This window comes from Perissodus microlepis, chromosome 23, assembly GCF_051167445.1.
Source record: "Perissodus microlepis isolate ML-2025 ecotype Zambia chromosome 23, ASM5116744v1, whole genome shotgun sequence".
NCBI classification, from domain to species: Eukaryota; Metazoa; Chordata; class Actinopteri; order Cichliformes; family Cichlidae; genus Perissodus; species Perissodus microlepis.
Genome location: NC_140482.1, coordinates 37,662,975 through 37,676,411, shown reverse-complemented (window position 1 = coordinate 37,676,411; position 13,437 = coordinate 37,662,975). Strand labels below are relative to the sequence as shown.

At 39.5% G+C, this 13,437-nt stretch overlaps 2 protein-coding genes across 3 annotated transcripts in view; both read right to left on the bottom strand.

Moving 5' to 3' along the window:
- The window catches only part of yjefn3 (YjeF N-terminal domain containing 3), a 46,109-nt gene extending 39,334 nt beyond the window's left edge, over positions 1-6,775 (bottom strand). Inside the window, exon 1 of the mRNA XM_084921202.1 lies at positions 6,329-6,775. Within this exon, the coding sequence (XP_084777328.1) occupies positions 6,329-6,396 (68 nt within the window). The 5' untranslated portion in view covers positions 6,397-6,775. The remainder of the gene's footprint in view (positions 1-6,328) is intronic.
- A 1,802-nt stretch (positions 6,776-8,577) lies between these two features.
- The window catches only part of gatad2ab (GATA zinc finger domain containing 2Ab), a 30,586-nt gene continuing 25,726 nt past the window's right edge, over positions 8,578-13,437 (bottom strand). For both annotated transcript variants that reach the window (XM_084921200.1, XM_084921201.1), the window contains exons 9-11: positions 12,966-13,369; positions 12,619-12,841; positions 8,578-11,288 (exon numbers count right to left, since the gene is read on the bottom strand). In XM_084921200.1, the coding sequence (XP_084777326.1) occupies positions 11,155-11,288; positions 12,619-12,841; positions 12,966-13,369 (761 nt within the window). In that variant the 3' untranslated portion in view covers positions 8,578-11,154. The remainder of the gene's footprint in view (positions 11,289-12,618; positions 12,842-12,965; positions 13,370-13,437) is intronic.

The following is a 13,437-nucleotide window of genomic DNA, read 5'->3' as shown; positions in this document are numbered from 1 at the left end:
AAATGATCAAACTTAAAATTTTCTGTAAACTCCAGTATGTTACAAGATCTTCTGTCACTGAAAAAACTGAAAATAAAGTGCTTAGCTATTAAACAGAGGTACAAATGATTAACAACATATCTTACCTCACCAAACAAAAGCAGGGTCATGAGATTTCTTGAACATTAATTCAAATTCACAAGTTAACAAGACATTTACCCTTTTCTCTTTTTCACTCAACTCCATAACTTTCCCCCTAACCGCTTTGATCTTTTGCTCATACCGAGGCTCTAAAGTTGTAGCTGGCTGCATTTGGATAGCTTTAGCTTTTGCCACTTTTGTTTGTTTAGTTTTTCTTCACTTCTTTAAAATGATTTAAGTGTCTGATTGGGTTTGTTGTTATGATGTTTTTCTGGTCGTCTCTGCACACCTTACTTTGGTGACCCTCACAGTGAGGTGACTCCACGCTAAGTTGTTGTTAGCTGGTATGCAACTGGTATGAGGATGATGACTGGCCGGTCACCAATCGGGGTCTAGAATGCTGCTGAAAATGTGAAAAAGTCACAAGGCTTTTGCACATTGCTCGACTTATTGTAAGTTCTTTAAATAATCCTCATGACTAGTTCTCCAAGCTTCTTGAAGGACATCCCAAGCTCTTCTTTGGATGTTGGCTGCCTTTTGTTCTGTTCCTAAGAGAATCCCACACTATAATGTTTAGACTTCAAATTTGTATTCAGGCAGTCAGACTCTTTCTGTGTGCTATTGTATGCTGAATCTGATTCTGATCGTGTTTGATTTGTGTTCATAATTCCCTCAGTTTTGGCAAGATCTCCAAAAACCACTAGCAGAAAACTGTGACAAAGACTCTGCCATGTTTTACAGATGTCCCTCCTCTCCTGACTTCCTACATACACACTGACAACAATTTGAACCAGGAATTCCACATTTGGATTCATCACTTATCAGACCTGTTGCCACTGATTTTTAATCTAGTTCTTGTGTAATTTAGCATGCCTCAGCCTTTTCTCCCTGTTTCCCTTCCTTCAGAATGTCTTCTTGACATCCACGCTTCCAATGAGTTTATTTCTGAAGAGCCTTCAGTAAACAGTAGATGAATCAACTGAAGGGTTAGATACATCTCTTAGGACCTGTGTGAGGTCTTAGTTGGGCTTTTTTTTCCTATTTCTTAAGGACATGACCTTCAGATACTGTTTATCTATTGTAAGTATAAATCTTAAAATAGGAATTCATTCTTGTCAAATGGGAATAAATGGTTTGCTTTTGTGACAGGCTGCTAGTAAAAAAGTAACTAAAGATACCATTTAAAACTGTTTGTTAGTCTATTATGTGTAGACGCATCACTGGTTCATTGCTTGGTTAGGTGCCTTTTTTACGCCTGAATGATTCATAGGTCAGTGTTAAGTGGCTTAACAGACCATAAAAAGAAAACATTCCTCTTAAAAAGGTCAGGTACAAGAACCTGACAGAAAGATTCCCAAAGAAAAAATTTTAAAGACCTTCAGAAAGCCTGGGGAAATATTGCTCAATATCACAAAAAATAAGATTTAATAAATAAAAATACAAGAAAATCTTACTTAAATCTATTTAAAATACAAGAAAGTTATATTTCATTAATAATTGGGGTGGGGTTATCAAAAGCACTCAGTGAACTTCATTAATTACAACTGCGCTATGTATGCTAGAAAAGTAATGACATTTTAAAAAAGTAGATCACAAAACTTTGAAACCCCCGCCCACAAACACACACACACACACACACACACACACACACACACACACACACGATGTTCCTCATTCAAACATGGTGAATGGACTTAATCTGTCTTTAATGGAGGAGAAAAATCATGGCCAAACATTGCCCTGCCCTCTGGCAAATCATCTCTCGCCTGATCCTCCCTCTCTGCATCTCAACCTCTCTGCCCTAATCATTACATGAAGCCTATAAATAAATGCTGGAGCTGTCACACAAATAAATGGAGCTGCCAACATGGGAATTGGTGGCGGGGAGCTGAAATGAGGGAGGCAAGCCAAGGGAATAACAATAAGCTCAATAATAATTTTCGTCAAGGTATGAAGAACATGAAGGCAAAGCAGGTAAATTCAGATAGCTGATCATTCTGGCAGGAGACAGATGAAAACATCTCAGACCACGAGTCTAAAATTTCTCTGTGTGAGTGGCTGCAGGCCTCAGGTGCAGTAGGCCCAGCATGGGACTAAAACTACAATCACTGTTAGAGCTGAGAGAGAGGAGATATTATATAAATATGAGCATATATTGTGCTGGCAAATGTTGAGAAGGCCTTGTAAAATTTTCCACTGAACACAATTACTAAATACAGCCTGGTAAACATCCAGGCTTTTGTGTTGAGGTATTTTCACTTCTTCTGTCAGGAGGACATTATTTGCCTGAATGCACAACACACAAGCCTAAAATTTGCCCTCTGCGATTTACTCATCTGAACTTTTAGAGGCTACCGGCAGCATCAAGCACCTGTGCTGATTCCAAGGCCAAGTCATCACTAGCTCAGAACTACTGCCAACATTGACAGGTTATCCACTGCCTTGGGCATGAAATCAACTCAAGTACTTGAGTTGATTTGAGATCCAAATAAAATGCTTTTTTTTTTAAGAATTAGTGCTACACATCCTATATTGTATTATCTGTGTATCTCTGTAGTTTGTTATTACTTCTGCAGTCACCACCATTAACACACTAACCCAGCATGATTGTGGCATATTGAGGATTTAGTTAATTAACTAAATGGGTTGCTGCTTGCCTCTGGCAAATGCATTAAAGTTTCTGTATAATTATATCAGATCACTGAACAGCTTTATTTTTCTAAGGCAGCGATTATTTGCAGGTTTGCTGTACGAACAGCTTGTCAGCTACCAACTATTAAACTGATATCAGTTACCACCTCAAAATCAATATGTCATTTTAGAATGAATTATGAATCACTGCTTCATTTGATTGTGGGAATACATTAGAAGAATGGCGCATACACAGACAATATGTCTATAAGCATACATATAAATATATGCTGAAGCTAATAAATGAGTTTTATGCTGTTTAGAATTACACAAGCCAAGTGCCGTTATTTAAAAGTCACACCTTGTGTACTGACAATGAGAACAGCTTTATAATCAGCTACCCCAGTTATGGGTGCTTTAATTGACTGCCTTAATTGACTGCCAGCCAGTCACAGTCAAGCTGCAGAGATCTGAGAGGTTGACAACTGGGAAAAAGCCTCTTGGGTGACAGTTAATCTGTGAGCCTCAGCTGCTCGGATGTCAGCACACAGGGAGAAGAATGCAAATGCAGGCAGTGCATGAGGAAAGAAAAAGTAATGTATCTAGAGACATAAAAAAAACAGATTTATTGAAATAATATGTACACAGTGAAAGAAACATGCATCAGAGACTTTAATATGAAGACGTCCGAAGGTACCGTGTGCCTACATATATTATAAAATCCAACGGGGGACACAGAATATTTTTTATTTAAAAATTCTAAAAAGAAAATGAAGACGCCATCTGTCAGGGCTTTGTTAATTCTATTATCTTATTTTAAGTGCACTGATGGAAGAATAAGGCAATTGTCATTCACTTGTGAGTGAACACACACAGTTTCAGCAGATTAGCCTGAGACAAAAACAGCAGGGCTGGAAAGCATCCAGGCGTTCGCATCACTAATCCTGCCATCACACTGTAAAATTTAACACCGTTCAGAGTCTTTCAAGGGGTTTGATAAGCACCATCATTTCTGACTGTGCATGTGGGAGTGGTATTGTGTGCCTGTTCATGCCTTAAAATACCATTAGTGTTACACAGTTATTAAAGCACATAAATAAATACATAAATGTTACCGTAGTTATTAAAACATTTACAGAAATTAATAAAGCAAAGCAAAAAAAGAATCATATTTTTTTCTGCTTGCTATTCTTCTTCTTCATTGTCAAAGCTTTATACAATATCTTTCTCATAATTGCAACCATTTTCACATACCCAGCAGTCGACTTTGATGTGTAAGCTAGTCTTCATCTCATTTAACTCCAGGGGAAGAATATACTCCACAACAATTTGAGTCATATGATTGAACGACATCCAAAACTGTTATTCTATTAGAAACGGAAATTAATCACTTGTCTACATTTGGGTACAACCCTTGCTCTTAATGACCAAAACATAAAGCTAAATGGGCTGTAAAATGTTTTCTTACATGGGGTTTCTCTTATCTGTGCAGACTCTTTTGACTTTAAACGTTTTCTGGAAAAACATTTTATTTGCACGTTTTGCTCTATGAGTATTATTGCTGTTTCACTGCATCCCAGAATGACAACAGATTGGTGTTTTGATTGGTGTACACAAACAGGATGGGACAAAATGAGTGGAGTTTATTTTAAAAACAACATTGTCACAGATTCTTTACTTTAAACTAACAGCTATCAGTAATATATTAAAAACATCACCACATCTAATATTTAGAGGCAAAGAACTAGAGGAGCCTCAATTTCTTAGAGGATCAAAAACAGAGTCTAGGATACTGGTGGGACAAGGCAAATCCAGTCTAAATTATCCACTGTAGTTTACCTAAAACAGCAGGTAAAATATTGATTTCATTGTTTTCATGGGAGCAAGTTTCTGGATGGTGTGTTATTCACAGTGGCAGTTCTCTGTATGCCAGTATAAAGATCATTAAAATAACAATATGCCTATGAGCCTAAGTGAAGTTTCAGTGATGGCATTTATGATCAATTAAACTGATTGTAAATTTATATCACCTTCTAAAATAACACTGAGGTTTCCTACATGCCAAGCTGGGACATTTTATAAGGTCCCAGCTTGGCAAAACAAGACTTTCCTTAGTTTTGGGGTGAGGAAGAAAGATTTCAGTCTTATCTTCATCTAGCTTTTAGAAGGTTCTTGCTCATCCATTCTTTAGTGGCTGACACAAAGTCAATTTACATGATAGCATCACACAGCTGCTGCAGATTGGTCACCTGCACATGATCTGAGTCTCCTGTTCCACCATTTCCCAGCACTGTTGGGTTGACATCTGGTGACTGTGAAGGCCATTTGAGTACACTGAACTCATATTCGAGAAACCAGTTTTGAGATTATATTAACTTTGTAATATGACATGCTATTCAGCGTGAAGCAGACAGCAAAAGTTACATTCTAAAGGGGATGGGCATGGTCAGCTCAGTAGTGAGTTAGGCTGTGCCATTTAAAGGATGCTCATCCATCTTGCCTCAGGGACTTATACAGCTTGACCGCTGTTAATGTTTAATGTTTCAGATGAATGCCTGACTCTGATATACAAGATTTAAACTAGCCTAGAATTCCTCCAGAAAGCCCAACTCTTTATTTCAGAAGACTAAGTAAAGGATCTCCTTGTTAAATGTGGCTGTCATAGAGAACTAGTTCATATATTTCAGTTATCAGTATTTAATTTGAGTTAATTTAAACTTAAGTGAGCATTGTTGCTGTACTGCTGTAGCTCTCAGACCAGACTCATATATATATATTACAACTGACAAACAGAAACATCCAGACAAATGTTTAAACATCTAAAGTGTCCTCCAGTCTTCGGAGGGTTAGAGATGATTCCAGATTTATAATGGTTGTATTTTAAGACAGCAGCCTACATGAAAAGTGCCTTATGTGAAAAAAGGCAAGGAGGCAGAGCACATCACATGTCTATAAACCCCAAATACAGCATAAGCCCATGATACAGTAAGTATTACTATTTTTTCCCCCATCTCCAATTTGCCAGTAAAAGTGATGCTACACTAACCTTAAACCGCATAACAAGATTACACATCTTATCCTCAAGGACACAGAATAATAAGATGCTTTGCTTGGTCCAAATTAACCGTGGGTGTTCTAATTAAATAATAGCCTATATCTGTAGTAATTTGATTTGATGCTTGACTGGAAGAGCAATGAAGAAAATACACAACGGGCAAAGCAGTATAAAAGTTTCCTGGGGTGGACCCCATAATCATTACTTTAACTATAATTTCCACTGTTGGTGACTGTAATTGATTGCCCTCATTAGTTCCCTAAGTATCTTTCAGCAGCTTGTCCTGAACAAATTGTAACATTAATAAAAACTAAGATTCAAATCAATACCTGTCTTTGATGCCTTCTCTTTGATGTTTCACTCCATCTTTGCTTACTAATTCTGCCTGTCACTATCGTATGTCTTTTTCACACTGTGCTCCTGAAGTGATGACAGTAAACAGTGTGGAAGGAAATTTAAAAGACACGAATTCAAAGCAGAGACGAAGCAGTAAAAGAGCAACAGAACGGAGCTGGTGCCTACCTGAGATAGCGCAGTGGTTCTATGGTCTCAGCCTCTGCCTCAGCTGAGCTATGGTTCATCTTGTCCATCTGTTTTCACCCAGCAGGACTCGGCAAATATGAGAAGGGATGAGCTGTGCCGCTCCAAAGAAAACACTTGCGTACCTTCTGTCTGACTCAGATTCAGTGGATACACTGACTACTTCTTTGCCTGGGAATAGACTGAGAATCGAAAGGGGCTTCCTCCCTCTGTATCTTTCTCTACGGCTCTTGATTGGTTCAGGCGCTGGATGGTAATTACTGGCTGCTAGATACACTCACTCACACACACACACACATACTGAATCTTGTCTCTGTATCTCTGCCTCTCCCCTCTGTCTCTCTCTCCTTCCCACTGTGGCCCCGACTTGTTCTCTGATAAAACCAGCTGGCTGTGTGTATCAGCTGCGCTTGCCGGGAAACCCAGCCAATTAAGAATCAGGAGGCATGGTGCTCCTTGGCTGATTGGCTCGGGCTGCCACGATCATAGCTGTTCAGTCATCGACGGTGCAACAGCCTCCCTCACTTCCCCTAAATTCACAAAAGCACAAAGACGTCCATGCATGCTCCCTGGTTGCCAAAGGATCCCTTGATGGAGAATCGAGAGCAAGCACCAGAGTGAGGAAACACTCGACTGCTCCGTGAATCACAAACACTACCATGTCTCACGTGGTGGTGAGAGATAAATTAAATCTATTACCTTAACTGAAGTAATAACACTTTAATGCTAACGTGGCTACACAGCAGTATTTTGCAGCTCCGGCATTAATCATAGGTGATATTATCAGAGTGATAGTTAGGACCTAATAAATGCTGCCTCTTGATATCAATCTGAAGCAGCTGATAAAATGTAAACCTGTTGAAAATGCAAACCTATTAATTTACACAGAGCTGCGCATGCACACAGAGAAGGGATATGTATAGCAGTATCACAAGGAGAACCTGTGGTTGCCAAGGAATGAGGCTCATGAGTGGGTTGTGGTAATAAACAATAGCCCACTTTCTTTTTTTAAAGGTCTCTCTCCCTTTTTCACCCTTCAGTTTGCCCGGACTTTCTGACTCCTTACAGCTCAGTTAACAGACTGGCGCCTGTATTTCTTTTCCATTACAGAATTATTCTCCTGCATTTTTTTTTTCAAGCTGCATAAATGTACCTATTAGGAAGATAACGACAAATTCCAAGGAGGAAAACAAAAGGAAAACCTGGGGGTAAGGAATGTTGGTAAACTCTGTCCCCTAGTGGTCTTAATTAATATAGCAATAACAGCCCATTAGCAGCAAAAGAGGGGCAATAACCTTTGAAAGCCTGAACTACGAAAGAATTACCAGAAAATTCAAATTCTTTGAAAATTTGGTATTTACTGAACTATCTGACAATATTTTTAGTAAATTAAATATTCATTTGAACACATGTTTCAATTTGCATTATATTTCCTGGCATTTTGAGGGCAGTAACAATATTGCTGTGCCATACTGCAAATTTTCTTATTGATCCAACACCAAGTATATACAGTACAGGGCCAGCTTACTTCATTCGGTCTGCCCACCAGCAGCAAAAAAAAATAAGAGACCAGACAGGTTAACATCGGTGTTATCTGTCGGGGAAAGTTAACTAATTTTTGACTGGAATTTTACATCGACTTAAAAAGGAATTTGACCTTTTTAACTTTGTGCATTTAAAAGGTTTTTGCAATGTGTAATGTATTCTAAAAGAACCGTCTAAAAAAAAAAAAAGAAAAAGTGCAAGGGCAATGCACAGATACAGATACCTGGTAGTGGTAAACAAGCAAGGAGCCAAAAAAAAAAAAAAGGAAGGGGGGGGAGGGTCAATTTCTATGACTCCAGCCTTAAACACACCAATAGGCACCAAAAGGCTTCCAAATTTTCAAAGTGGCCACACCCTTTTTCTAGAATCTAGTAGTTATGTCATGTAGGGAGGAAACTATACCAGGGTTTTGTGCTGCTTAAAAGCAACAGTTTAGCTTGGGTGTATAGGGATTGTTCTAAAGTCGGCCTCAAGTGGCCACTAGCAGAACAGCAATTGTTGACTGCAAGCTGTCAAACCGAAGGAATAGGTCACTTGGTTATATTTATCTTTGAGTTTTCATATACACACACACATACTGTGTCTATGTTAATGTGTGCTTTTTAGCTTCATTGATTATCGTTTATATGCAGTCAGTTCTAGAAGTTGATTTACACCACAAATAAACAGGTCAACCAGCCATGAAAGAGGGATTAAAATTAGTTTTATTATTTGATAGAGCAGGAGAAAAAAAAGAAAATCACAAAAAAAAAAAACCCAAAAAACATTTTTCATACGGTTTTCTTTTTCATTTGGGCAGCACTTCATTTAACAGCGCGTTGACCCCAAATAAACGGAATGGTGATGTTGTCAAACAGCAGCAGCAGGCGGCAGTAGTCAGGACAGCGCAGGGTTACTTTTAGCAGGGCACGAAGTGATGGGCTTATTTCGATTGCTTTTCTTTCGCATCCACAAGACGTGGACCGCTATCTTCTGCCTGTCAGGAATGTGCAGATAACCTGGAATATTTCTGATGCTACTTTGAGACAGAAATACGAGATCTTGATCAAATCAAGTTAGAAACTATATTCCTGTACTTCTATCAGCAGTGTACTGGTGCACCATCCTAAATGAAACCCAGGTGTACAGTGATAACACAGCGCAAAGGATGTTCATTTACCTAATGCTGGCAGCACATACCAGCAGGGCACCTGACAAAAACTTCTGAGCTGAAGAGTATAATATGGACATGAATAAAGGACTCAAATCCTTATGCCATTTAAAAAAAAAAAAAAAAAAAAAAAAAAAAAAAAAAACCACACAAAAAAAAAAAAACAACATTACATCTGTTTTGATGAAATCCAGAGTGAAGCAACAGGCCTGTAAGACTGGGAGTTCTGATCAATGAAGACATAAGAAACTGGATCGTTTCTACGTGAAAAGTGTAAAATAAAAGATAAAGGAAGCTGGGGGGGGAAAAAAAAAAAAAAAAAAAAAAATCACTGCTGGGGTGGTCAGCTTGTCAGATGGCTATACCACTTCTCATTAAACAAACCTCTGTGATTAAACTTAAGACAACATTTTTACATTTTAATTTAGAGACATTTTTCAAAAGTTGCCCGTAAAATCATTGCTAAGTGGAGGCACCTGGACCACCCCAGGGGTTGAAATGAAAGGGGGGGGGGGGGGACAACACATGGTAGTAAAATAACAGAAGTCCACATGCAATGGAAAAATCCCATTTTACATGTAGACATATTGTACTTCACTAGCTTATCCTGTGCTGCTGCAACCTGATAGAAATGCACTATAGCTCATGTGAAAGGCAGAGTTAGCTCAATTCAATGACCTGACAGAAATCACACACACTTTAATGTTAAAGACTAGAAGTTCATGTCATTTGTTGCTATAGGGGTTTTTGCATAACTACATTCTGAATGCTGTCCAGCTTCTCTCGGACCAATCATAGGGTATGTGGGAGCCACTTGACAAACAAGAGAAAACAAATTCTAAGTGAAGATCCTTGCAAACTTAGGGCATACGCATATGTCTTTACTAACCCTATAAATAAATTCAGATAGTTCGTCTATAGAAGGGGGGGGGATGCACCACAACCTATGACTAAAAGCAAAAATAATGTCAAAAATATGACATTCCTTACACCCCCTCAGTTTAGCATGAATTCATGTTTATATTCAGAGAGGGTTCAAATAAACTAGAAACCTTCTAGCAGAAGGGATTCCATTTGGGCTCCACTAGTTCTTTGGAAGGTTTATTTTACAATATTCATTAAGAATATGCCCCATGTTTTTCTTTTTTTAACGAGTCAGTGAAACCTTAATTTTTATTCTTTCTCTTGATCTTAGAAAAAACAAAGCATTTAAAAGTAGGCTGCAACATGGAACCCAGCAGATGTAAAACCACCTCAACAGTAACATTAGCCTTTAAATTCAGACCTCGACATGAGGCCACTTCCAAAGTATCAGGGAGCACAATATTCCAAACACAGTATATGACTTACAGAAGAAAAGACAAAATCCTAACATTCAGCCATACAAAATAATCCAACACACATCAACTTCTCTATTATACACGCTGTAGGTTTGAGAGAAGAGGCAGTCTGTGTGTAGATAGATTTTTTTTTTTTCCTCCAGTTTTCTTTTTTCTTTTTTTTTTACTTTATTCATTTTTGCAAAGCTGAAGCAGTTCTTATTTTGTGGATGGTCCTCAAAGCTCAACAATTCCTGTAATGAGGTCTTCAGTTACGTTCAGTTTGGCCACCACAGCCTCAGTCTGACTGGTTCAGACTAGACAAGGGCAGGAAGTAAGACAAATCTCTTACGGTGGGTAATAGTATTTATTACTTTTCCTTGCCTAATCCAGAGGCAGAGGAGCTCAGGGAATCTCCGGAAACTTCCTCTTGGTGCAACTGGAAGGTTCAACCAATATACAGGGAAGGGGAGAGGCAACATCAAAGTCTGTAAAATTGTACACACGTCATCCATATCCCTCTGAAAGGGTACCCATTTTATATTTAACATATTCCTTGTATCTTGAAGCTGTCACAGCACAACTCCAATGGGGGAAGGATTCAGAAAAGGAAGAAGGTAGCAGAAGTATATGGTGAAAGGTGTAAGGACACCTCTATCCAACAAGAAGAGGCCAATTCTGCACCGTTTTGGCCAGAGGCCGAATCCATAGAAAGAATTAGAACAATAATGTGAATGGCTGTTATTGATGTTAAGGGAGCTAAATGTTATGGTGTCAAAGGGAGTGGGATTGCATTATTTCCATGCGTTTGCTGCTTGGGAGATGGAGCGGGAGGGAATCATGTCCAGAAGATATTCTCGCTGACGCTCAACTGAAGCAGAGGTCTTATGAGCAGACAAGCTGGGGTTCACGTAGGCCATGGTCACACCTGTCAAGGCACAAATACATAAGCAAACACCTGAAAAGTACTACAATGAAATACGGAAATGAAAAGGTGATGCCTGAAGGAATGGCACTGAAGAACAAAAAGTAACAGTATAACTCAACCTTACAACAGAGCGATTACTCCAAAGATGAGTAGAATGTAAGAACATTTGAAGTGCATTTTCTACATAACTGTGTCTCCAGTAGGGGTGGGTTTTTATAATCGATTTATCGATTAAAATCGATTCTGGCTTGGATAACGTAAAATCGATTCATTAAAATCCTGAATCGATTTTTTAATATAAATTTATTTTGCCCGAAATGCCAGAATCTCTGGTGAAATCTCACAAAATTTCAACCACCACCAAACAGCTAAGACAGTAAATGAGAGCAGGAACACGGATTCTGCACAAAGACTTAAACACACAGCGCAACCCGCAGATCAGAATCAGTTAGATGTCGCCTTTCTCACGGTCGGGGCTGAAAGCCGACAGCTCGCTGATTCTGATCTGTCGGGCGGGTCCGCGCTTTGTGTTCACGCCCTTTATGCGCTGATTCCAAAGCTGTTAGTTTGATGTCTCTCCAAACAATATTGACCGAACCAGCAGCAAAAGAAGATCCAAACTACGCTTCACATAAACATCGTCATGTATTCACTCTTACTTTTACTGTTTTGCTTCGACCACGATGCACAGCTCTCTCTCTTCAAGAACAGTTTCCCGTCTAAAAATCTGTTTTTTGCATTATTTGCTTGCTTGTTACGCACAAGTCTACCGTTGTTTACAGCGCTGTCGGCCGACGTTTTTTTTTTTCTCGTTTTATATACTTCCGAAAAGAAAACCTAATTTCTGCCGTTCAATACTGAACAAATGTAAACTTTTTAAAATTATGCAAAATGCTTAGTCGTGTCTCTAATAAACTATATACTTTGTGTCGCTATAACTCCAGAGGCAATGTTCATGTGTTGATTAATGGTTTTCTTTCGTTTTTGATGTACTGCAGAATATTTTTATAAAATCCCAGGCCAGGAAACTCGCCTTCATGTTTTTCTGTGTTTTATCTTTAGCTACTTTGACACAAAGGCATCTGCTGTGAGGCTTACACCTTTGATAAAGTCTTGCGTGTGTCAGCTTCCTTTTTATAGATACAAAAATATGTAAATGTACTGATCTGAATTATAATATTTCTGACTGTCAAAATTTCCCAGATTCAAATCGAATTGAATCGAATCGAATTAAATCGAATCGTGGATCGAATCGGGACCTTGTGAATCGGAATTGAATCGATTCTAGAAATCAGTGACGATACCCAGCCCTAGTCTCCAGTTTATATACCTGCATTGCCACCGGTCTGCTTCCTCCAGGCAGCCACGTTGCCCTGGTTACCACTGCCACCAGCACCAACCTTTGCCCCCTGCTGCAACGAGCGAGCTGCAGCATGCTTACCGGACCTACTACCCAGTGCAGCTGCTGTCACCGCATTCTGCAGCTGTGAGGAGGAGAAAGAGTGGGCCACACCACGAGCGTTAATTGCAGACTGGAGGTGTGACAGATGACCCTGTACAGACACACAAAGAGATCGGAGTTTTGGTGCAGCTGCACTACATTAAACCAACATTGTGGCTGTGGAAAAACATTTAAACCACAAGCCTGGTCATTCAACAATACAGTCAAATGCTTACCTGCTTAATGCTGGAGTGGTGAGTAGACACAGGTATGTGCTGCATGGCAGGCCTGACCTGCTTATAGTGGTGGGAGACCAGCACCTCATTTTTGGACAGTGAGGGGGAGGACAAGGTGGATTTAGAGATTGAGGAAGCAGAGGAAGAAGAGGAGGCTGCCTGCTGGAGGATACGCTGTTCAATCTCCTGCTCCTGTTGGAGTGCTTTGACAAAGGCTGCCTTCAATCGACTGGTGTGCTCGGCCTTTAGGGCCTTTTTCTGATTGGACGACATGCACTGGTCACAGAGGATGGTCCCAGCCTTCTCCTTTCTCCAGCGAGAGGTAAAGTCAGTCTTACACTGGGCACAGGTGTATGGCTCTTTGGGAACGGAGCTGGCCATTGCTGCAGCTGGGCCAAGATTACCTACATGATGGATAACAGACCCATGGTAAACGCAGAGGTTCTTTGGACAAGGTTTCATACGATAACAT